At 44.9% G+C, this 24,816-nt stretch overlaps 3 protein-coding genes across 4 annotated transcripts; 1 reads left to right on the top strand and 2 right to left on the bottom strand.

Annotated features, from left to right (window-relative positions):
* The first annotated feature begins 1,599 nt into the window (after positions 1-1,599).
* Positions 1,600-17,683, top strand: LOC100383660 (Flap endonuclease 1). Of its 2 annotated transcripts, none has more exons than NM_001362101.1 (17): positions 1,600-1,746; positions 1,839-1,955; positions 2,688-2,746; positions 2,830-2,889; positions 2,973-3,026; positions 3,101-3,149; positions 3,248-3,295; positions 3,512-3,577; positions 5,834-5,884; positions 5,961-6,080; positions 6,147-6,231; positions 15,293-15,374; positions 16,091-16,199; positions 16,274-16,330; positions 16,430-16,476; positions 16,563-16,614; positions 17,149-17,683. In NM_001362101.1, the coding sequence occupies exons 1-17, from the start codon at positions 1,735-1,737 to the stop codon at positions 17,314-17,316; spliced, it is 1,236 nt and encodes a 411-aa protein (NP_001349030.1). In that variant the 5' UTR covers positions 1,600-1,734; the 3' UTR covers positions 17,317-17,683. The 2 variants fall into 2 exon arrangements, 1 of the variants encoding a protein (NP_001349030.1); XR_002261830.3 differs by having other exon boundaries at positions 1,611-1,746; positions 16,162-16,199; positions 17,149-17,629.
* A 1,311-nt stretch (positions 17,684-18,994) lies between these two features.
* LOC111589261 (uncharacterized) lies at positions 18,995-19,939 on the bottom strand. Its single transcript, XM_023300058.1, has 3 exons — positions 19,759-19,939; positions 19,457-19,646; positions 18,995-19,356 (listed from the first exon to the last, which is right to left on the bottom strand). The coding sequence occupies exons 1-3, from the start codon at positions 19,808-19,810 to the stop codon at positions 19,194-19,196; spliced, it is 405 nt and encodes a 134-aa protein (XP_023155826.1). The 5' UTR covers positions 19,811-19,939; the 3' UTR covers positions 18,995-19,193.
* A 475-nt stretch (positions 19,940-20,414) lies between these two features.
* On the bottom strand, positions 20,415-24,196 carry LOC100382518 (Protein LAZ1). The gene is made up of 6 exons (NM_001175255.1): positions 23,882-24,196; positions 23,325-23,398; positions 22,429-22,578; positions 21,989-22,274; positions 21,618-21,851; positions 20,415-21,003 (listed from the first exon to the last, which is right to left on the bottom strand). Exons 1-6 carry the CDS (start codon positions 24,032-24,034, stop codon positions 20,686-20,688), a joined length of 1,215 nt encoding a protein of 404 aa, NP_001168726.1. The 5' UTR covers positions 24,035-24,196; the 3' UTR covers positions 20,415-20,685.
* Positions 24,197-24,816: the final 620 nt, after the last annotated feature.

Genomic DNA, 24,816 nt, shown 5'->3' on the forward strand with positions numbered 1-24,816 from the left:
CAAGGCACAGATAAATAGTGGGTCGTGTCATGACTGCTCGTGAGCTGAAGTATGAGCCTAAACACTACCCGACTAATTTTAAATAGGCTATGCTAGGCTATCATATCATGCCGTGCTACCATGTACGACGAACTAATGCCCATCTTAAAACAGAGCTAAAAATAACTTATTTTTTGATCATTTTTTCATTTTCTAACTATACTTAAAAATAGCTTGAAATGGGGATGAGTTGGTCGTAACCGTATATATAGCGTGCTAAATTAGAACAAGTAAGGTTGGTTCACAAATAAGTCATGCTGGGTCGTACTCGGTCTAGTGGGCTATTTGTATCTAGTATCGGACAAAATGGGTGACAGTAAACGGGTCGTGTCAGTGTCGTCCGCCGATAGATCTGTACCCAGGCCCAAGCACGGGTCATGACAATCCTCACATCGGCCTGAGCACATTTACTATCGTGTTGTGTTGTGTATGAGTTATACTAAAGTGATCGTGCCTCGTTTTAGCCTATATAGCCGTAGTCACCTATACTTAGGCATGTCGAGTACTAATGTGACACCACCATAGTGTAGTCACCTATACTTATAACCCGTTTGACAGTGCTTCAGCTCTAGCTTTTCTATAGAAAAAAGTCACAGCCCTACCAAATACTATTTTTAAGATGACTTACTGCGTAAAGCACCTAAAAGCTAGAGCTATTTTTGTACTACATAGAAGAAACAACAAAAATTAGCTTCACCGGCTTTGGCTCTGGCTCTAGCACTTTAATATAGAGAAATGGCTCTGGCTCTAGCATAAGCTATTTCTGTCAAACAATTTGCAAAATGGCTTCACCTCTACGAGAAAAGCTGTTTTTAGAAAAAGCTAGAGTTAGAGCTGTTTTTAGGCAAGACAGAGCCCTACCAAACGGACCCTTAGGCCACCTTTGGTAGGGCTCTAGCTTCTCTAAAAACAGTTTTAGCCCAGGCTTCTCTTGCTCTTTAGCTTCTCTAGGAGAGTCGTAGCCGTTTTGCAATTCGTTTGGTAAAATAGTTTCTCCTATATTTTTCGAATGATACATGAGATAGAAGCCATGTTTTTTATATTCTGGTTCCTAGCAATAAAACAACTCAAACTCTCGGAAGGCTCTCAAGGAGAAGCCATTTTTAACCGTTTGATAGAGAAACTCGAGCTGAAGCCACCAAATAGCCATGCCAAATGGCATTAGGGCATGTACAGTGGAGAGACACCAAAATGATTATCTAAACACAAGAGACAACTAAGAGACTCTATTATACAATAGAGTGTCTATAAATATAGCCCACTAATAAATACATAAGTAAATGCACTTGTATAATATCTCACCGATAGAACATACGACAAATTTATACACTGAGAAGTGAGACATCAGTTACTACTAAGGTTGCGAACTATAAACCTTACTTCACGGAGATATGACTCTACGATTTTAAAAAAACCCTTTTTAAACAGCTCAAAAATCTTTACATTAAACACAACCGTACATATGGGCTGCTGCGAATAGTGAAACCGAACGGCACAGGCCGACGCAAATCACGCAGCGAAGCCCAAACCCGCTGATTTTATCCGCTCCCATTCCACACGACACCAGATATTTGGAATACACCCCGTTTGCGGTTCCTGTCCCGAGGCGGGAAACTACACAGCGGAGCTTTCGCGGGGAGGCGGCGGCGGATCCGCGCTCGGTTCGCCTTGCCTTGCCGACGCCGCCGACGTGCCATGGGAATCAAGGTACTATACTCCAGCGGTTTGGTGGTTCACACCGCTGCAATTTTGCCCTTGGGCCTCGATGTAACAGCGTCCGTGCTCGTGGCGCGCTCTAGGGCTTGACGAAGCTGCTGGCGCAGCACGCACCGACAGCCGCGGTGCAGCGGCGGGTGGAGGACTACCGCGGCCGCGTCATCGCCGTAGACGCCAGCGTCAGCATCTACCAGTTCCTCGTGAGTCCTCGCGCCAGCCCGCCCCTGTCTGTTCGGCCCCTTTCTTCAGTTTTTTCGTGAGTTGTCGTTGCGTCTGTGAAGTGGGAACAGTGGATTTCTGCGGATTGTATTGCGGCTGGGTTGGATTTATCCGATGATGTGGTGATATGACCTGCAGAGTGTTCCCGGTTTCAAATTTGGTGCGATACATTCCTACCTCTACCTGTTAGTCTGTTACTGTTGTGAGTAGCACGGTCAGTTTGAAGATTCACGCCCGTGTCGGTTCATAGGGGTACAAAAATGTGTTGAGAGCCAGCTGCTACGTACTGTTACATTTGGCATCTGCTGTATTATGTGCATGCATACAATCATGATGGTTTATCAGTTCAAAATTCGCTTATGTAAACAACAACACCTAGTGCTTCTTGTCTTGTCAGGTTCGTTTGGGTAAGCCTAGGCTCCTCACTTTTCAGTAACAGTAACGGTTCTTGATTTCTTCCTCTTAAAGGAATATGTGCTTCGGCATGGCCGCCAAAAAAAAATAAAAAATAAAAAATTCGGAGGTTAATGTTGCTGTCAGAATTTTTTTTTTGAAAACTGCAGCACAGTTTTTTATTCTCTCAAAGTTTCATGCTGTTAGCATGTGCAGACATTTGTATATATTGTATTTAACTGTTTATTGGGTCGTCGTACTGTAGTGGATCTGTCTAGTTTTCATTTCATTCATATCAAATGTATCATCAATTTCTGCAGGCCGTGGTTGGAAGGAAAGGATCAGAGCTTCTGACCAATGAGGCTGGTGAAATCACAAGGCAAGAAATATTGCTTGCCCTGACTGTGGTCTGATAATTACCATTCCAGATTATTTAACTTGCCATCTCTGTGAACTGTGTAGTCATCTGCAGGGTATGTTGAACCGGACGATAAGAATGCTAGAAGCAGGGATAAAGCCCGTGTAAGCTTCTTGCATTCTTGTGGTCCTTGTCAACTATTTGAAGTTAGCTTACTTTTGCTGAATGTGCTGAGCTTTTATGCTAGGTTTGTGTTTGATGGCGAGCCACCTGAAATGAAGAAAAAGGAGCTTGCAAAAAGGTATTCGTGAATTATTTCTTTGATCTTCACTATTAAATCTCAAAACACACATTTCCAATGTTTCTATTATTTAGGTCCTTGAAGAGGGATGATGCTATTAAAGATCTTAATAGAGCTATGGAGGTCAGCTGCTCCTCAATGTAGTTCTAGAGCTTCCTTACTGTACGTGCTTATCTTTTCCATTGTTTTTGCTGTATTTCTAAAGTGGCAATGCATTACAGATTGGGGATGAGAATGCAATTGAAAAATTTAGTAAAAGGACTGTCAAGGTAATGATCCTACTCTTTGAAGAAATAAGCAATAAAGAGTGTCCTTTGATTTATATCAGATGCAGCAGACTTTTAGTCTCTCATGAAATATGTCATTTGGAGTCTCTTTAGCAAAACAGTTTAAGCTTTTTTGGCAGTTTGAGAGTGTTAGTACTAATTTGTTAACTTGTGGAGTCATTCTGAGCATGTATCGTGATTTCGGCCTCCCCTTTCCAGGTTACAGGAAGGCATAATGATGACTGCAAGAGGCTGTTAAGGTTGATGGGTGTCCCTGTAGTTGAGGTATCATTATTGCTTTTGTCCAGCTGTCAAATAACTTTGTTTTTTTACTTTTCTATACAGATCAGATTCTGCCTTTTATTGATGTCTTCTTCCAGTTCCATGAGGGGTCAGCAGAATATTGATAATCTTTTGAACTTAAAGAATAGTTTGGCACTAGTAGAACTTGCATATTGCATGCTTAGGATGTTTTAAGTGTTTGGTCAAGTCCTATTTGTATGGTTTCTCAGACAAGTCTAAGTCATTCTGTCTATGTATATTAGCATTCCTGAGATTTTTAGCACAGGTTAAGTAGGAAGGGAAAATGTTGATGCTCCTCGCTTGAGCCTTGAGAGGTAATTTAATGAGAGCTGTTTTGAGCCTGTGGCAGAGGTGGTATATTAGGAATGCTTTTATTTGTATACAAATTTTAAACACCATAGATGCAGGGTCAGATGGACTACGTTCCTACATTTCAAGCATAGTTTTCAGATCGCCTGATCGATGCCACTGGGCGATCAGTATAAATACTTAAATAGTCCATAACAGCACAACAATATCAATATTCAATACTTGAAGTCCAAAACAGCAGTACATCCAGCTTACTAGACCAGCACAACAGCAACAAGTTTATTTCAATACTTGAATAGTCCATAACAACACATCAGCAACAAGTTTATATAAGACTATGAAACTGCAAGTCTACACCTTACTAGACCAGTAGAGTAGTAGACCATGAGTCCATCAGAAGAGCTGCTCATCTCTGGAGTGCTGCTGTTGTTGAAGAGTGAAGAACAGAGAAGAGAAGAGTGAAGAACAGAAGAGAATGGAAATGGAGTTGGAGGCTCTGGGAAGCAAGCAGAGTAGCAGACACACCAACTTGGAGCTGCTGTGACTGGACAGGGATTTGAAGAGACTGGAAGCAGAAGAGACGCCTGGACAGAGAGTTGAAGAGACTGGGGGGGGGGGGGGCGTTTGGACTACCCAGAGTGCATTTAAGCCTAAGATGGCTTCTGGACTACCCAAAGCGCAATTAAGTTGATCAGTTGATCGCCCACTATGACGATTAATCGATCTTTGTCGCGATTAGGCGGACCATAAGGACGATTAGGTACTCTGATCGAATCGATACCTCTGATAGAGACCTGATATCTGATCAGACCGACTAATGGTGACTAATCGCGATTAGTCGGACGATCTGTAACCAATGATTTCAAGTTGAGCTCATGAGTCAGCCCTCTAGGTTCATGAGCTTAGGGCTCTAGAAACTTTTTTTCGAGAACGCACAGGAGAGCTGCGCCCCTTTATATATTAAGAAGATAGGGGAAAAAAGGTCTGAAATAGACCAAACAACAGCAGGCCTCCTCATGGGGCCAGAAAATAGCATACAATAAAGAAAGAACTCATCATGTGAAAGGAACAAACAACACACCATCCTAGGGAGCAGCTGCAGAAGCAGCCAGAGAACATAGGCCCTTCGCCCCAGCTGCCTCCCAACGACTTCTCTCCTCGTCTGCCCAAGCAAGGATATAGGTGAGGCAAGGAGACAATCCATCGAAGACACATTTGTTCCGATGAATCCAAATAGTCCAAGCACCCAGGATAATAAGGGAGCTAAGGCCTTTTCTGGTGACACCTGAGACCACCTCTGAAACCTCCTCCCACCAATTCAAGAAAGAGGTGACCGCCGGCTAGGGAGCTAGGGAGTGAAGCCCAAATTTCCGGAAAAGCTGGTACCAAAAGACTCTCGCGAAGGAGCAAGCCACCAGAACTTTTTAGGTAAGCTTAGCCAAGTCTCTTGCTGATGGGGAGGATTAAGCATATGGCTTTACTGAAAATAAGATGTCTTTTTGGTATTGATTTAAACATATTTGCTGTTAAGATTGGGTTTTAACTAGACCATTGCTACACATTGCACACATTGAATATAAACGCAACCAATAGCTGCCCACACATGATATTGATGCTATCACAACAAACAGAAAACACCATTTGATTTTTTGATCAGGTGCGGGTGTGTTCTTCTGTCTAGACCACATTCTGCACCCTGATTTGATGGCAGCAATGCAAGCATGGTAGTCTTTGTGATCTCGTACTGTTACATCATCATAGGTAATACTTAATGTATAGAAGAGCACAAATCTTTTCTAAAACTAACCCAAGCCATGGGACCGGCATGTAATCGGTCTGCTTCTACTTTTTTACTGAATGACACATAGCTCTCCCGCGTGTTCGAGAAAAAAGGTAATAAGTAATTAAGTTTCCTAATCACTTCCACAGGCACCAGGTGAGGCTGAAGCACAGTGTGCAGCACTTTGTGAAAATCACCAGGTATACCGAGTTAATAGCTCTGTGGAATCCTGTACCTTAATTTTACTTTATTTTCATTCTGAGTTGTGAATGCTAGGTTTATGCTGTAGCTTCAGAGGACATGGACACACTGACTTTTGGTGCCCGAAGGTTTCTTCGTCACTTAACTGACCTTGGTTATAAGAAATCTCCTGTGACAGAATTTGATGTGTCAAAGGTATCTTCACATATTTTGTCTTTTTTATTCTTTAGTGTTCTAGTGATTTTTGTTATGGTTTTCTAGGTTTTGGAAGAACTTGGACTCACGATGGATCAGTTCATTGACTTGTGTATCCTTAGTGGATGTGATTACTGTGAGAATATTAGAGGTATTTTTATTAGATTAAACTCAGCATATGATTTAGTTGTTACTAACCTTGGGTTTTTAGATGATAATCTTTCCATTAGTGGAGATGACTATATATAGAGCCTCATGGGCCATATGGGCCTCTATTAGATGGGCCTTCATACTCTTAACACCCCCCTTCAAACTCAAGGTGGAAGTGGAGGATCTGAAGCATTGATTTTGATGAATGAAGCCGATGCTGCTCTCAAGTCTATACTTTAGTGAAGAAATTGGCCAACTGCAGCTCAGAAGGCACGTAGTGAAGAGCAAATGTTTTCTGATGACAACGAGGCAGAGTAAAGAAGGCATCTACACCAATATGTTTAGTAAGTTCATGCTTCATAGGATCATTGGCAACTTGTATAGGTCCTGCATTATCACAACAAAGAGGTGTTGTGACATCACAAGAAATCCCAAAATCATCCAACAACCATCAAACCATACAATCTCTGAAGTAGTAGTGGCAAGTTCTTGAAGTTCTGCCCCCGTACTAGAGCGAGAAACATTTGGCTGCTTCTTAGACTTCCATGCAATAGGAGAGGAGCCAAGAACAATTTGTTGGGTCACTCGCCCAAGTGGAGTCCGAGTAAGCATGGAGCCAAAGCAGACTATTACAAGCATAGAATAAACAACGAGATAATGCCCCGTACCATAACACACAAAGTAATTGTCTGAAATGAACAGTAGGGCCACTCACAAACTGGCTGAAAATATATACTGTATGATAAATAAGACTCCAAAATGTTTCTATATCTAGAGTGATCTGGAAGAGGTGTACCATTAATAGGACAAAGTTGCAAATGATGATCCATGGGTGTGCCAACCATCCAATTATCAGTGATACTGATACCGACACGGGCAATAAGATCGTGTATGTACTTGGTCCGAGAACTGTAGTAACCATTGGCATATTACTTAACTTCAAGCCTAAGAAATAGTTGGGAGGGCCTAAATCAAACATTTGAACACATCATCACTAGTAATCAACATATGGAAGAAACAAAGTACGACCACGTGGTGAGAGATGAATAAACAGAGCAAAGTCATGATCACTAGATGTGAAGCCAGCAACCTTTATAAAAGATACAAAACGTTCAAACCAAGCATGAGGAGCATGTTTAAGACCATATAATGGTCTTGTGAGCAACAAGGGCAAATGTCTCTTCATAATCCATGCGTGGAGTCTGCTAAAAAACTCGTGCAACAAGATGAGCTTTGTATGTCTCAATAGAACCATCAGCCTTGGTTTTAATCTTGAATACCCACTTACTGGTGATAGGTACAACATGTGAAGGTAATGGGACAAGCTCCCAAGTGCATTGACGATCAAGAGCAACAAGCTCCTCGGACAAGGTAGTGCGGCGACGGCCTTCCATTCACTGGTCGCATAAGAGATAAATCGAATCTCACGAGTAATGTATGGAAGAGGAGGCTATGACGAACGTTGTTTCACATGTTGGCCCTCTCCTGGCTTATATACACGGTGTGAAAGGGGCCCCGCAACCATAAGGTTGCTACGCCCTCGATCCGGACGCTGAAGTTAGAGTTCGGTTCGGTCCCATGACTGAAGCAGATGAGATCAACCTAACGTTCTTTTCAGCAAGCAAATGAGTTTCTGACAATGCCTTTGCCATGGTTAGGGTGGAAGAATTATGAAGCAAGTAAGCAATCTGGTATGTATGGAATCAAATTCTGCTCTTACACCCAGGACAAAATGATAAGTAAGAAACTTTTAAACAAAATTGTGTGCTGGGCAATCAGCAGCAGTACACACAAGCACTGCAGAGGTCAATGATCCCATCAAAACGACCAAAAACCAAGTACTCCCTCCGGTGTCCTATTAATTATCGTTTAGAACAATGTCACAACCTCCAAATATAGTTTTGACCAATGTTTTTTGTTAAAATACAAATAAACTCTCAATACATTTATACTTTTATAAAAGTACTTTTTAAGACAAATCGGTTCGTATAAATATTATGTTTCAAAATTAAATGACAAAATAGTTATTTGTAGTCAAAATTTTATAAGTATGACTCAACTTGTCCACAACGACAATTAATAGGACACTGGAGGGAGTACTATTCATCAATAGACATGTCTTGCGGCTCAATAATGCAAGTTTGCTTCATAAGAGTGTGCAAAAGAGCACCACTGTCCTGAACATAGCGCTCCTTCAAGCATAACCAGATACCGATGACTGTTTTACACTTGGACGGACTCATAATCATATATTGTTTAGTACTGTTGACCATGGTAGCTATCATCTTGCCATCATTAGTCTGCCAAGTTTTGACATCAACAACATTACTCTGATCTAGTTGAAGCACATAAGGATCATCAGCCAGATGAAAAAGGAGGCTATGGCCCCTTAAAGCAGTTTTCACACAAAATGCCCTCTCTGGGTAATTCTGACCATCAAGGGTAATATTAATAACAACAGTATTGATCTGAGACATGACTGAAAACTTCTAGCAGCCAACCAACAGTGAGAAAGAAACTGTAACCACTGTGCTTGGAAGAAGCAGGAGATGGTCTCTGCGGAAGCAGAGGGGATGAGCCGGTTGCAGCAGTAGTCCAAATCTTCATGGAAGAAGAGGCAATAGCACAGACTTGGGTGGGCCACAGGCGCCGCACACACAGGCAGGCAGAAAGAAGGATGCCGGGCATCCACACGCGTGCAGAAGGCTTGGGCGATAGAATTTCCATTTGTGAAGACCGCGGGCTACAGAGATACCTCGTGCAACAGGGGACCTGCGTGGTACGGGCCACGAGCAGAGGAAAGATTGGCAGCGCGATGACGGGCCGCTCGAATCAGACGAAGGATCGGCAGCGCGACGACGGGCCGCACGAAGCAGAAGAAGGATTAGCATGATGATACGCCTGGGCCTTCTAGGAGTGCGTAAGGGCGAGTAGAGGAGCAGCGCAGCCTGGGACAGGGACCTGAGAGCGTATGGTTGAGAAGAGCGAGAGGAAGAAGCAGGAGCAAGATCACCGTCGGCCAGGGTGACCGAGGTAATCGCCCCACAGGGAGATTGTATTTCCTTCGATGCCTAGTTACATGCTACTGCTTCCCCTTTATAGACCAGGGTCGGCATCAACTGATAAGAGATAAACTTGCTTAACAACTCCCTGCTATTATTTAGCTAACAACTCCCTTCTATTATCTAGCTAACAACCCAGCTATTATTTAGCTAACAACTCCCTGCTATTATCTAGCTAACAACCTAGCTATTATTTAGCTAATCCTTATCTGCTGGAACTTAAGAATTATCTGCTGGAACTTAGGAATTATCTGCAGCAGACTTATCTGCTAGAGCAGAGCTGCTGGCTTCACTGCCCCGGGTTTGGATCTGGCTCTCCCTCTGCTGCCTCCTAGTATAAGTCTGCCCCACAAATGCATCTGTAACATTTCTCCCCTCCTGGAGAAACAGGTCGTCCGCGACCTGTATAGCTGGATATCGTAGTTGGAAATCCTCTAGCTGAACCCAGGATGCTTCTGCTGCTGGACGGCCTACCCAGTAAACTAACACTTCCCACACACCTCTGTTAAGCCTTGCCTTGGATACCTTCTCAGGTGTAGGTACCACCCTGCCATGTAACAGATCTGGAAGAGGCACCACCTCGTCTGGCAACTGTCCAATAAATTTCTTTAATAGTGACACATGAAAAACATCATGAATTTTTGCCTTTGGAGGGAGCTGCAATTTATAAGATACGTCCCCCACTAACTGTGTAACCTGGTAGGGCCCAAAGAAACGAGGTCCCAACTTAGATGTAGATGCTGGTGTCACGCCCACGGCTGACCTTTGCTGTAACCGGAGCCACACCCAATCCCCAACCTAATTTCACCTCCCGTCGAGTCTGGTCTTGGTACTGCTTCATTGTGACTTGGGCCTGGACCAGCCTCTCCTTGATTTCTGCTAAGAACTCATCCCGATCGTGAAGCTGGCCATCCACCGCAGCTACTCGCGCTTTACCCGGCTGGTAAGGTAGTAATGGCGGGGGGTCACGCCCATAGACTACCCGGAAGGGTGAACACTTGATGGCAGTTTGATATGAAGAATTATAGCTGTACTCCGCCCATGGCAGCCACTGGAGCCAAGTCTTCGGCCTGTCACCTGCTAAGCAGCGCAGGTACATTAATATCACTCTGTTTGTGACCTCCGATTGACCATCTGTTTGTGGGTGAAATGCGGAACTCATCTGCAGCTTTACCCCTGCCATCCGAAACAATTCTGTCCAAAAGTTGCTGGTAAATACCACATCTCGGTCACTTACTATCGAACAGGGCAGGCCATGTAACCTGACAATATCGTCAAAAAATGCCCGTGCTACTGAAGCTGCTGAATAAGGGTGACCCAGGGGAATGAAGTGAGCAAATTTGGAGAAACGATCAACCACTGTGAGGATAACCGATTTACCCCCCACCTTTGGAAACCCTTCCACGAAGTCCATGGAGATATCACTCCATACTTCAGAGGGAACTGGTAATGGCTGTAATAGCCCAGCAGGGTGAAGATGTTCGGACTTATTTCTTTGGCAGACTGCACAGCCCCGAACAAATTCCTGTACCCGTCTCCTGATATGGGTATTGTGGAATGAGCTCCTCCATCTATGCAAGGTCTTCTCTACTCCCTCATGACCTGCTGCATGAGCAGCTATCAGCAACTGATCCCATACACTTGAATTATCTGGAACGAAGACTCTGCCCCGGCATATCAACAATCCATCTCTTTCAGCCCACCCTTCTCCTGCAGTTCCTGCTGCCAACTGCGTCTTTAGTTCCTGGACTTGCGGATCTGTCAATGCTTCCTTCCTAAGTGTATCAAAGACTTCTAGAGTTGGGGTGGACAGCAGATTCACTGCTGCTGTTGGTTCCTCATCCCTTCTTGATAAGGCGTCAGCCGCGCTGTTCATCTTCCCTGGCCTATACTCCACCTCCATGTCATACCCAAATAGTTTGCTGACCCATGTGTGCTGTGGTATAGTGGATAATCGCTGGTCCAGTATGTATTTCAAACTGAAGTGATCAGTTCTCACTGTGAACGCTCGTCCCCACAAATATGGCCTCCAATTGCGAACTGCTTTGACAAGCCCAATCAGTTCTCTCTCATATGCCGGAAGTTTCTGGTGATGTGGTGCCACAGTTCTACTGAAATATGCCACTGCCCCTGCACCTTGGTGGAGAACTGCCCCAAACCCTGAACCTGACGCGTCGCAGTCAACCACAAATCTTTTGCTGAAATCCGGCATCTGCAACAAGGGAGCGGTCATGAGTGCCTGTTTGAGTGCGAGGAATGCCTCTGTTGATGCTTCCGACCACTGGAATGCTTCCTTCTTCAATAGGGCAGTTAGTGGTGCAGCAATGTTGCCATAGCTTGCAATGAACTTCCGGTAATATCCTGTGAGCCCGAGGAACCCGCGCAGCGCCCTTAAAGTTCTGGGCTGCGGCCAAGTTTCTACTGCTGCTATCTTCTCAGGATCCATCGCCACTCCAGATGCCGAGATGATATGGCCCAAATATGACACATTAGTGACCCCAAAAAAACACTTAGAGCGCTTCAATGCCAATTTATGTGCTCTTAGTGTTTGGAACACTTGTTTGACCTGTTGAAGGTGAGCCGCCCACGTCTTGCTATAAATTAGGATGTCATCAAAAAATACCAGCACAAACTTGCGTATGAATGGGTTGAGGATATCATTCATTAAGCTCTGGAATGTTGACGGGGCGTTGGTGAGACCGAATGGCATGACGAGGAACTCAAAGTGGCCTCGGTGTGTTCGGAATGCTGTTTTGTCAACATCTTCGGGGTGCATTCTCACTTGGTGGTACCCACTCCGAAGGTCCAGCTTGGTGAAGAATCTGGAACCATGGAGCTCATCTAGCAACTCGTCCACTACTGGTATGGGGTAACGGTCCTTCACAGTCTTCCCATTGAGCTCCCGGTAGTCCACACAGAATCGCCATGTTCCATCTGATTTCTTTACTAGAAGCACTGGGGAAGAGAATGCGGATGTGCATTCCCTTATAATTCCTTGCTGCAACATGTCCTCACATTGCTTCTCGATCTCATCCTTTAAGAGCTGGGGGTAGCGGTATGGCCGCACCGCTATTGGCGCTGTGCCGGGTAGTAGTCTGATGTGGTGATCATGGCGCCGGGCTGGTGGTAGGCCACGAGGTTCTTCAAACAGATCTTCGTATGATTGCAGCAAGTTGTCCAATAATTCCTTGCCCTCTGAAACTACACAACAGCGGGGTTTTGAGCTACCCATCCCTGTCCAGCACACCTTGCGTCCTTGTTTCCAGAACGTCATTGATAGACGTTCGAAGTCCCATAGGATCGGGCCTAAGGAACGCAACCACTGGACTCCCAACACCACATCAAAGCCTTCTAGTGGTAGAGCATAGCAAGTCAGGGCAAACCGCTCTTCAGCAATTTGTATAGATAATCCTGTGCAGAACCCTGGGCCGGTGACCTTGTCCCCATTGGTGACCCTTACTGCTCCTTGGCGCCTTTCCAGTGGAAGCTGCAGCTCAGACACCTTTGATTCTGTGATGAATGTGTGTGTGGAACCAGTGTCTACTAGGGCTGTGAGTGGCACTCCTTTGATTATTACTGTAAGCTTCATAGTCTCCCCCACATCAATTCCTGTCAAGGCGTGCAGTGATATGCCCAGCTCGGCCACTGCCTCCTCTTCTCCAGTGTCATCTTCTAATTCCAGCAAGAAAACCCCTCGAGCAGCACATTTGTGGTCCACTGAGTACTTCTCTGTGCAGTGATAGCATTCCCCCTTTGCACGCTTCGCTGCTAGTTCTTCCGGTGATAGCCGTTTGAATCGAGGCCGGGGCGCAGCAGCTACCTTAGATGGCGTGCTGTTGCCGGCCTCCTTGAATACCAAACTCTTCCCAGCAGCTTTGTAACCTCCCCTTTTCCCTGCTTCCAGTTCCCTTCTCTCATAGGCCCTTGCCAGGTTCATGGCGCGCTGCAAATTTCCAGGAGCTTGTAGTTCAACATCTGTGCGCAGGGGTTCCCCAAGACCGGCTGTGAACATGTTGACCTGCTGCATGGCAGTAAGGTCGTTGCATCGGCAGAGAAGAAGTGAGAACTGCCGCTGGTATTCCTCGACAGTGCCTGTGCGGTAGAGATCCTTTAATTCGGCCATAGGGTTGGAGCGAATTGGCGGGCCGAATCTCAGGTTGGTGAATTCGACGAACTGCGCCCATGAAATGACGCCGTTGTCGCGTTCTAGTGCGTAGAACCATTCCGCCGCCACTCCCTCTAAGTGCAAGGAGGCCATCCACACCCTTTCTTCCGTAGGCGTGCGCATGCCACGGAAGTACGTGGCACACTTGTTCAGCCATGTAAGGGGGTCAGACTCCCCATCATAGTTTGGGAAGCTGACGTTCGGCCGCCTATATCCGCTGTCTTGCTGCTGAGTGTGTCCGCCGCCGCCACCACCGCGGCTTCCGCCACGGTTCCTGTCGTTCCAGCCGCTGAAAGCACCTGATTCAGCGTCCGCATTGGGCAGAAAACCATCGTCGGTGGGCTCTGCGATGGTACCCTCAACCCGCGCTAGACGCTGGTCATGGGTATCCATTCTCTTGTTCATTGTGGTCACCTGTGCTAGGAGGCGATCCAGCTTCTCGTGTATCGCCATGGTGTCCCCCTGATCGTTCTCGATGCCGAACATTTTTGTCGAGGCGTCGATCGGCTCCGGTACCAAATTGATACGCCTGGGCCTTCTAGGAGTGCGTAAGGGCGAGTAGAGGAGCAGCGCAGCCTGGGACAGGGACCTGAGAGCGTATGGTGGAGAAGAGCGAGAGGAAGAAGCAGGAGCAAGATCACCGTCGGCCAGGGTGACCGAGGTAATCGCCCCACAGGGAGATTGTATTTCCTTCGATGCCTAGTTACATGCTACTGCTTCCCCTTTATAGACCAGGGTCGGCATCAACTGATAAGAGATAAACTTGCTTAACAACTCCCTGCTATTATTTAGCTAACAACTCCCTGCTATTATCTAGCTAACAACCCAGCTATTATTTAGCTAACAACTCCCTGCTATTATCTAGCTAACAACCTAGCTATTATTTAGCTAATCCTTATCTGCTGGAACTTAAGAATTATCTGCTGGAACTTAGGAATTATCTGCAGCAGACTTATCTGCTAGAGCAGAGCTGCTGGCTTCACTGCCCCGGGTCTGGATCTGGCTCTCCCTCTGCTGCCTCCTAGTATAAGTCTGCCCCACAAATGCATCTGTAACACATGATGACAGGCCGCAAGAAGCAGAGGAATGGACAGTGCAAGACCATGCGAAGCAGAGGAAAGATCCCAAGGCAAATATGGATCGTTGGTGAATTAAACTAATATAATCCTAACCCTAATCCATTGCTTTGGTACCATGTTACTAACCTTGGGGATTTTAGAGGATAATCACTCCATTAGTGGATATTACTATAGATAGATCCAAATGGGCCTCTATTTGATGAGCCTGCATATACTTAACATCAGTAAATAGCTTCGATTAAGAGATTGTGGTTTCCTATTAGTTCTTTCAGTTGTTCATCTGCCCATTTGATGGGGCTTTAAGATAAATGCTGCTGCCTTTATTTTCAATTTTGTTCTGAACTTCTGATCTTCTATAGTGCTTGGGTGTTTGTGTGCGTGAGTATTGTTGGAGTTATCTTCCTCTGTATTTCAGACCTTTCTAAACATAATGAAATAATACACAGCTCTCTTGTGTGTTCGAGAAAAAACATACACGCCTTCCCAAATGTAGCAGCAACGAACTGTGGAAGCCAAATGTACCTGGCTTCAGGTTTTAGTCTCAATTATATTTTCTGTAATTTCCTTCTGTCGACTAAATGCTGAATCAATGTCACTTCATGCTCCAAGTTTGTTTATTTTTTCTTTAGGCTGATAGTTTTGTGCCATATGTTATCTACAATCTAAACAATCTTCAAACCAATAGCATTCATGACCACACTGTAATCTATAAGGTATTTAATTTTTCTTGTAACAGTCATATTCCTTTGTTGGTAGGTATCGGAGGACAAAGAGCCTTGAAACTCATTCGTCAGCATGGTTGCATAGAAGAAGTTCTGCAAAATCTGAACCAGACGAGGTATGTGTGGATGAGATAATTATTGTCTTATACATTCAGTCAAATGTTTACTCAAATCCTCTCTAGTGAGTTGCATTGCCGCTTTGCCAGAAAAGTACACATTGTTTGAACTCCATGAAATGATAAGGTTTGCAATGGAATGTCAAATGCCTTTTCAATGTCGACAATGATTTTATGTTATATGGACATGCTAGCCAATGTTTAACGTTAATAACATTGGATTATATGTGGTTTGTGAGTGTTAACAGGGCTGCAAATTATTCAAATTGTTTTTTTTTTTTGCAAGTCATTTTCCCCATGTAACAGAGAAGAAAACATTTTTTTGTTATGCACTTATGCTGCTATATTATACACTGCACACCAAGCATTTTACACCACTAACATGTCTCCTAACGCCTCTGATACCATCACTATGCGATCTGTGTCTGAGAATTGTTTGCCTTTCAATCTGACCAGTCCTTGATGACTGCTTGGAGTACAACTTTAAAATATATATCAAGGATTAATTAATTATTTAAAAGCTCAATCATTAACCAGTTTATGTTTGTGTAGCTTTTTTGTTACACTGTTTGTACCTTAGAAATATAAAACTGCATGTAGGAAGTAGGTTGTACTCATGAGTTGGTGCTACTGGCATGTTTTCTTGATTACCATGTTATTCTCTGAGTGATCTTGAAATGCTGGTCTTACCGTGCATGTTCTTTTCGGGTCTGTAGATTCAGTGTTCCAGAAGACTGGCCTTACCAGGAAGTTCGGACATTGTTTAAGGAACCTAATGTTTGTGCAGGAATTCCAGATTTCACGTGGACCTCACCAGATCCAGAGGTTTTCATTGATAGACCATAATACATGACTCCTATTGTTTCACAAGCTAAGCATGCTTTGCTTTCTGTGTTTAGGGCCTTATGGATTTCTTGTCAACAGAAAACAGTTTCAGTCCTGATAGAGTAACAAAGGCATGTGTTATTTATTTTATTTCACACCCAAATTATTTTTTAACTATCCTAACACCAAATGGTTGATTTCCTGGAATAATCCATGCCTTCTTTCATTAGGCAGTAGAAAAGATAAAGGTTGCTAGGGATAGGTATTCCCCAGGCAGGTGAGTTTTGTAGTCTCCATGTTATCTCATGGAGATTGGAGAATCATCCATACACATCTGAAATACTATCTTTTTGTTTGTGCCAGAATGAAGCATTTAACACCAGTTGCTAGCTTACGAGGATCTCATACTGAGAAGGTGCAGATCTAAAAATCTATTGTTTAAAACTTTTTTTGTACAGTTGTTTTGCATTATTTTAGTCTTAATCCTTTGCTTGTGTTTCATTTTCTTTAGTCATGAATTCGCGTTAGTCTTGTGCAAATAAATGATTTGCAGATTATTTGTGTAATTTTGGTTTATTAAAGTTCATAATATAGCTGCTATTGTCACTTGAGATGTATGTATTTGGCTTTGAAACAGACAAAGTTGACACTTTGATTTAATATCTTCAATGTTTTTACTGAACTAATTTGAATTTAGAGAAAGTTAACCTTTTGATTAATTGAGTATCTCTAGTCAAACATGCATGTCTTCCATGTTCCGTCTCATATTTCATGCTACTGGGTAAGCACTTTGTGTGCTGTGGACTAGTTGACCTATTGCATTATCGATTTGTCCTTTCTCTTACTCTTTGATTTTTTTAGCCAGGTATTTGTTTAAAGTTCTAAAAAAGCAAGAAGGGACGCCACACACTGTTCCATTTCTAATTCATTCATATGCAACTGATAACAGGAACCCCAGTGCATACTAGGTTCTCCAGGACAAACTCTGAAGGTCATGTCATCTCCACAAGTATGCAAGAGTCCAAGCTCTGGTTTCAGATATGGTAGCTCAAAGCCATTTATGCTGGGCAGACAGTCAGGATTTCATGGAATGCCTTATGCTCTCTCTTTTATCTAAAATCTGTAGCTGCTCTGGTTTATGAGAAGGTTGACCGAAGCTGTAGCTGCGGCTACATTTTTAGATGATGGAAACCGATATCCGGCTTTCACCTCACTGGGAGGATATGGCCAAGTAGCTGTAGCTGCAGCTACATGAAAGGATGCTCACTTATAATATGTTAATCTCGTGCTACTATTGTAATCTTTCCATTTCTATTGTAACGTAGTTAATCAGCTACTGCAGTTCATCGTTGACATCTAATGCTGGTTGCTGCTACACCGGTTGACCTTACCTTTTGTCAATATATTCTGAGTTTTCGGGATGGTGTTTTTAAACCTATGCTGAGAGGGTAAACTGGCAGAAATGTCCTCGACTTTCATGTGATGGCATTGTATGCATCGTGTGCTTACCACATTATATAATTTTTTTTTCTAATTGTGGGCTGCCATTTTTGTCTGCTATTCTGTTTTCCTCTGATACTTTATCCTTGTACAGTTCTCCTTTTGAAATGCCCTGTACCTTATTCCTGCTGCTATAGCTGGGCGTTTTTCTGTGATAGTAAACTGAGCAGTACCATCATTAACTCCTAGCTTAAGTTTTCAGAAGTAACTTGGGAACAATGAAAGTACAAAACTGAGAACTAACTGAAGCTGTGGAGGAGGAATCAGCACTCAAAACGGACTGTTTTTATCTGTGTAGTACTATATGCAAACGACATAAGTCTCTTTCCTAACTACTCCCTCCGTTTCTTTTTATTTGTCGCTGGATAGTGTAAAATTGCACTATCCAGCGACAAATAAAAAGAAACGGAGGGAGTATTAATTGTAACTCTCTTTTTTCGATAAAGAAAGTTTTATATTAAAGATTATCAAGAGCGATACATCAAGAGGATACATAGTCTTGGTACACAAACTTAGCAGCATCACACACATCTCATTATTCATGTCGGCCTATCGTTAATTGAAGGTCGTTTGTTTACATATATAGCTGGCGCAAACTCAACAATGCTAGACGCCGGTGCCTCACTACACTTGGCCACCCAACTGTGTCGCTTAGGGCCCGAACACCGGCGTCTTACGGGTGCAATCAGTTGCAAGGTCGTACCCGACGGGCCCGTCCACCGCTTCTTCATCGAAAGGGACCAGGGCCTCGACTTCCAGCAGCGTTGCTGAGGGTGGATTCGCCTCCAGCGACGGCTCATGCAGGATGGCTACTTGATCCACTCTCTCGAAAGCGCGGGCGCCGTGCACGGATGAGACGGTGGCCATGACAACAACAATGAGGAGGAGGAGGGTTGTGAGGCTGGCGAGCTTGGCCATTTCGTTCTTCACGGCTTGCTTGGTGATGGTCGTGCGTGCGTTGTGTAAGCAGGTGTAGTGGATGGAAGGAACGGCTTGCGCTGGTCTAGGAGGAGCGAGGGAGGAACACCTAGCTGGTTTTTATAGGTGGAAATATTTCATATAATAATAAAGATTCTATTTATGAAACTGCATGCGGTGGCGTTATTAGTGGCCGCTCTAGCTAGTTAATTTGGCCAAATTAATAACCATAGGAGTTTTAATCGAGAGAGAAAGGTTAATAACTACTTAGGAGTTATTTGATGCATGGAGTTGCATCCAAAACGTGCGTGCATATCTTTTCTATGCATTTCTCTCAGCTATCAAATAATAACTATTCAGAAAACTTTTTTGCACGGCGATGGTCTGCAGATATATAGCAGCTAGCATGACGCGTGTATGGATGTTATTTACTATTATACGAAGAGGAAGACATATATTTGGATGACTCACGTAAACCTCAAGCCAAAGCTATATATATATATATATAGTTACGAGTAGTATAAGCACACGTGTACAGTACGTACGTGACAACCACAGACACGTATGTCACTCATATTAGGCGTTGCCGGTGACGATCCGGGCGGCGGCGTGGAGCTGCTGGTCACACGCGACGACGACGAAGCTCCTCGGCGCCCTGCTGCCCAACACCGCCTCCGCCTCTCTCGTCGTCGTCGGCGGCGGCGGCTCGTTCAGGAACGCCCAGCTGCTCCGAGTCCACCTACGCGAGCGAGCATATATATGCGCAGCGTACAACAGTACATGCATGAGACCAGTTCTGACTAGCTAGCTAGCTAGTTGTGAACACGACGGTACGGTACCAGCTGCCGCGGTTCGCGGCGGAGCTATCGGCGGCGTTCTCGGGGAGGAAGAAGCCATCGTCGTCGCTCCTCGTGCAGCAGTATTGTACCGGTACCGCGCGGGGAGAACCGGCGTTCGGTATGCTGCCGTGCTGCCTCCAGAACGCCGCCACCTCCTCCTTTGTCAGCGACCGGTTCCTCATCAAACGAGCTATAGGCACGCATGTACGTACGTACGTGTATATCGGTGAGTGAATGATGAACATCAGACAGACGGCAACCAAATAATAGGCATGCATGGATGCTATAGACGATAGATATACCTTCCTTGTCACTCAGCACTGAGGAGCTCCAACCGGACATCAGGGATCCCATCGCGCTACTATATATAGCTGCAGGACGATCCTACTACTCTCCTATAGTCCTATAGCTGCAGGACGAAGAACTGTGTGTGTGTGTGTGTGATAGAGAGAGAGAGAGAGATGATCTGATCGGCAGTGATAAGGGAGAGTTGTGGACAAGCAAAAGCATACGTATATAGAGAGAGCTATAGAAGATAGCTATTGTGTCTCTCGCTCGTGCGCGCGCGCACCTATGCGTCGAGACTTATTACGCACACGTGTCACTGCCCAAGAGATCGCCAGTGCGTACATGCATGCATCGTTAGCCGCCCGCACCCATGCCATGCCGGCCTCGACCTCATCCTGCCGTCGATGAGCTGCATTGCGGCTCGTCCTTATCAGGTGGATTCAGGGTCAGGACTCAGGAAGAAGGCACGCCCATCTCCTGATCCTTGTCCGCATCCGGCTTTTGAGTCAAGCGTAATGGAACGGAATGCTGGATTTATCACGTTCCTGTTGTGGTGACAGCGTGCCGAGCTCATGTTTCAAAGCTGTAGGCACGAAGAAATTTTGGCTAGGGCCAAACAAGCCCCTTGGATAGAGAGACAAAAAATACGCCACCAGAAACGCAGAATATTGTACTGGTATAGACTCCCCTTGACACTAAGGTTCACCTTAAGCTCACAACATTTTACACGGTTAATAAAGAGCAGGGTGAGGGAGGCCGTGTGGCAGCAACTGCTGACAATGAATAAACCCCCTTCAACGGGGGGAAAAATCAGAACAAATAATACACACATTTTTACAATGTTAACTATGGCACTCTTCAACAGTAAAAAAATAATAATCACGATTTTCCCCCAACCCAATCGCAACAACCCTACCAATAGCCCATCTCATCAAGCTTGATCATTGTTTTCTTACATCGGTGGTTCCAGGAAGCTTGGCTGGGTAGCTAGACAGATCAATATCAAGCAATTCTGTGAGGTCGTAGAGCCCTCCAGGAGGATCAACTTTGTCCTTGATTGGGGTTGTCATTGTTTCTTCCTGATCTGCCTGGTTGGATGATACACTTGACGACACTGGACTGTTTGAGGCCGCCACGGTGATGCCAGCCAACTCTACACCCTGCCCACTTGTGGCGGTGCTCCCCGAGGGATACTTTGTTTGTGCACTGTCTCCCTCATTGTGATTGTAGAGCACATATTCATTGTATGTAGGAGCAAACTGCATGACAATGGGGGTTTCATCAGACAAAATAAATGCTACAGTGTTATGGTGTATTAGGATGTGTTTGGTTTGGGTCACAGAGACGATGAACTGGGATCATCCCCAGAGGACTATCCCTCCATATCTGGGACGAGCTCGTAACCAGAAATTGGGGGGAACAAGGTGGGACGAGCAGATACAAGAGTGCACGAGCAAGCCTCAGACTCCACGGCATCAGACAGCCGCAGGCTCGCTTGCCTCGGGCATGGTGGCCTCAAGCGCAACAAACTCAGATACTTCAGCTGCAGGCTCACTGGCCTCAAGCACGGTGGCCACAGGCTCATCGGCATCGGACCCGGTGGCCTCAGCACCAGGCGCACCGATTGGGGACCATGCGGCTCTCTTTCTTTTAATGCAAGGAAGAAACGTGCAGAGTGGATAACAGGTGGGCCCCACTTGCCTGGAACGATCATTCATGTTTTCCAGCCAAACACAAGCTTGAGGACGGATCCATCCCCCTAACCAAACATTAAAATGGGATGATCCCGCCCTCCAAATAAGGGACGGGCCGATCCCATCCCATAGTGTCTTGAAACCAAACACAACCTTGGAGTGTGAAAGATCCTAGTTACCTGATGAACGGTGTCATGGTAGAAATCATTGAATTTCAAAGCATGAAGAAGGCTTTCTCTGAAACCACGTGAAGGGCGGGCATTGGGACCTGTATATTCCTTGTAGGGGAAGGCAAATAAGTGCCCAACGGCTGCTATTAGCATCTCAACACACAACACAAAGTTCTGGAGATCAGCAGCCTTATCAGCATTCTTGATAAATCGAGATTTTGCAGCAAGGAAAACCAGGACGCCCTGTAATAACAAGGTCCAATTTGTGGCTTGAATATCACATAAAAATTTATTGGCAAAGCCATTGCAAACAGAAATGCAGTTCTGAATTTAGTTTAGTAAAGGAGTGTGAAAAGGGGAAATACTTGAAAAGTATTTACCTGCCAATATGTGAGAAACACCACTGATTTGATCATGATGAATTTTGGGACAGGATTATATGGCCGAAGTAGATCTCTGCAAGCCGCGTAGAACAATGCAAGGGCATATAAAGCCATTGAGTATGAGATTGTATATATGATAGTTATGTAGAGATAGGATTGGTTGACACTGAAGTTTCCATCTTTGTATTTTCCTTTTGCGTAAAGTATGAAGGTGATGACAACCAAAATAGGCTTGAGAATCACAAACTGCAAGCAACCTTGTTTGCATCTTCGTATAAAACGCCTGTTCAAGACCAAAGATTTTTGTCAGACAGCACTTCGATAATAACCACAAAATGTAGTAGACAAACACTAATCACTTACTATAGAGCAATGTCACAGAAATTTTTTAAAAGTTGTAGTAGTCGCTTGGTAATGCACCAAGGACACATACGCACCCATCTAGAGGAATAGCTGGATAACAGCAAGTCATCAGAATCCATGATGGTTTCAGTGTTCGGCCACTCAAACTTACCACCACAGCACCAGGACCTCCCACCCATGCCAAGCAGAGTGAGAGAAAATTGTAGATGACCCAAGCATCATAGCTGCAATAACATGAATGTGATGTTTCAGAAAACGCTGATTTTGAAATTACTAGTTGTAAGAACTTCTGTAACAGCACCAAAAAAAGCCAACAGCACATGGGCAAACTCACACAAACATAAAGATAAACAGTGCCTAAGGTTTGCACTATACTATTTAGGCAGACATGTTCATGACCTTAGCATGCACCAAAAAGGGAGAAAGAAAAGAGTAACAAGAATCTAGGCAACTATGACATGAGAAGACAGACTTATTATCAAATATTAGATTAAAAGAAACAAAAAGATTAAACTTACTACCAATACCAAATTATGACCTGTGAAAATCTTTTTTTGCAATTTACAAAAAGGAGGTCATCTGCTAAATTGTATCCACCTTGTTTCAAATTTACCATAAGAAAACACTCAAAAGCAGACAGAACCATGATCACTCTCCGTTGTTTATCAATTGATGAAGCACTCATGGGATCAGACCGATATTCATAAAATTGGACACATGTGCACTAGTTCACAGAGGATACTGGATAATCCATTTATTTACTAGAGATCATCAAAGATTATCCGCACGGTTGCTGACATATTTGTTAGTATATAAAACATATTTGCTGTTTCTATCTACAAACATATGGAATCATGGAATAAAACATTGCACGTCTCAACAGTGGCCAAAATTAGAAGCCACAATGCCACATTGTACTAAACAAATCATTTGAGGTGACAAGAGAGATCCGCTTACAAGTAGAACTTACATCTCCCGAATAGAATTAAAGTATATCGCGTTGTTAGGGAGGATAAGGGAAAGGAATGACATCACAGCATATACCTGCAGAAAAGCACATGACTTTGGGGTTAATATAATGAAATGCGCAATACACATAAAAAGGGCTTGTAGACAAAAGCAAAGGGACACAAGGGTGAAGAAGATCCAGATGGACTCTGATGAGAACCTCAATGAACTCAACTGCACGCATCGAAGTAAGTCACAGCTATATTGCATAAAGCTCCATGACATGGTGAGCATTCGCATTGTGATGAGAACCACACGCACCAGCAAAATTACCAGTAAGTACTTCAATTCCACGAGAGGCTAACTTTCACGGGAAAGTCTACAGAAAAAGAAGGCAGGCGCCTTACATACCTACTGAAACCTAACAATCGCGCACAGGCAAGCAACTAGCTCTCGCAAACCGGCCCTAGTCCAGCTAACAACCGCGACGCGCCCTCGAGCTCACCCAGTACGGAAAAGCTCGGCGCCAGATCTGCCGCCGCGAGGGTTAGGTATGAGCGGCGAGCGTTGAGCATTTACCGGGACCATGAATATGATGCGGACGATGAACCGCTGGTAGATTGGCTCGGCGTAGTGGAGGAGGTGGCGGTAGATGTGCGCGAGCGCGACCACGCACGCCGCCGCCGCGCACACCAGCGCCGCGGCCGTGTACGCCGCCGACGCCCACTCCATCGGGGCCGCCCACCACCAGGCCCTCCTCCCGGGTCTCACCGCGGCGGCGCGAGCAGCAGCAGCTGGGCGGGGCCGATCGAAGGAGGAAGCGAAAGGGAGGAGGGGAGCCTTGCAGGCAGGCGCTCGGCTCGGCGGGGCCGCGCCGCGTGCTCTCTCTCTCTCTCTGTCCTGGTTTGGCTTGGTGCGGGTGGTTGGGCTTGGGCACTTGGGCAAACGGAGAGGGGTTAACAGTTAGCGTTGATAGCATCGGCTTTTCGCGTCTGGTTTTTGGCTTAACTTGTTTTTTTAAAAAAAATCGGGTAGTAAATTAGCCTTGTTCGTTTCTGTCGGATTGGTGGGTCGGAACAATTCCTGGCCGGATTGCTTCTCTAATTTATATAAACTTTGATTAGCTGGAACGATTCCGGGTGCAATCCGACGGAAACGAACAAGGCCTAAGGGTTTGATTTGATTTGACTTGTTTGGAGATTTGAAAAGTCTCGAGAACGAGCAGTGGCAGGGCCGGAGGAAGCTTCAGAATTGTTTTCTGGTCTCTCGAGCGTCAACCGTGCGAGGCAGTTGGACTTGGACGCAGGGATTTCGTAAGCAATCTAGCTGTAATTCGTGCGAATTCTAATTCTCAAGAAAACTGCGAGGATAAGCCAGCGACAGAATGTGTTCGTTGCATGCCAGCTTGCTGACAACACCAGCTACTGATTCGCTCTTATCAGCGAAGGAATCAATTTGCTCGTTATCCATTGACATGTAACAGCTGCTCCTTCATAAAATACTACGCGAAACAT

Source organism: Zea mays, chromosome 5 (genome assembly GCF_902167145.1).
Source record: "Zea mays cultivar B73 chromosome 5, Zm-B73-REFERENCE-NAM-5.0, whole genome shotgun sequence".
Lineage (NCBI taxonomy): Eukaryota > Viridiplantae > Streptophyta > Magnoliopsida > Poales > Poaceae > Zea > Zea mays.

Excerpts from the sequence above, each read along its gene's own strand:
- LOC100383660 (NM_001362101.1), top strand. Across the intron at positions 2,890-2,972 it reads GAAGCAGGGATAAAGCCCGT|GTTTGTGTTTGATGGCGAGC; the intron begins GTAAGCTTCTTG and ends CTTTTATGCTAG. Across the intron at positions 16,477-16,562 it reads GATAGGTATTCCCCAGGCAG|AATGAAGCATTTAACACCAG; the intron begins GTGAGTTTTGTA and ends TGTTTGTGCCAG.
- LOC111589261 (XM_023300058.1), bottom strand. The coding sequence starts at position 19,810 with ATGGGATCCCTGATGTCCGGTTGGAGCTCCTCAGTGCTGAGTGACAAG. Across the intron at positions 19,647-19,758 it reads AGTGCTGAGTGACAAGGAAG|CTCGTTTGATGAGGAACCGG; the intron begins GTATATCTATCG and ends GCGTGCCTATAG. Across the intron at positions 19,357-19,456 it reads GCCGCGAACCGCGGCAGCTG|GTGGACTCGGAGCAGCTGGG; the intron begins GTACCGTACCGT and ends TCGCTCGCGTAG.
- LOC100382518 (NM_001175255.1), bottom strand. The coding sequence starts at position 24,034 with ATGGAGTGGGCGTCGGCGGCGTACACGGCCGCGGCGCTGGTGTGCGCG. Across the intron at positions 21,852-21,988 it reads TGTTTCTCACATATTGGCAG|GGCGTCCTGGTTTTCCTTGC; the intron begins GTAAATACTTTT and ends TTGTTATTACAG. Across the intron at positions 21,004-21,617 it reads ACCATGACACCGTTCATCAG|TTTGCTCCTACATACAATGA; the intron begins GTAACTAGGATC and ends ATTGTCATGCAG.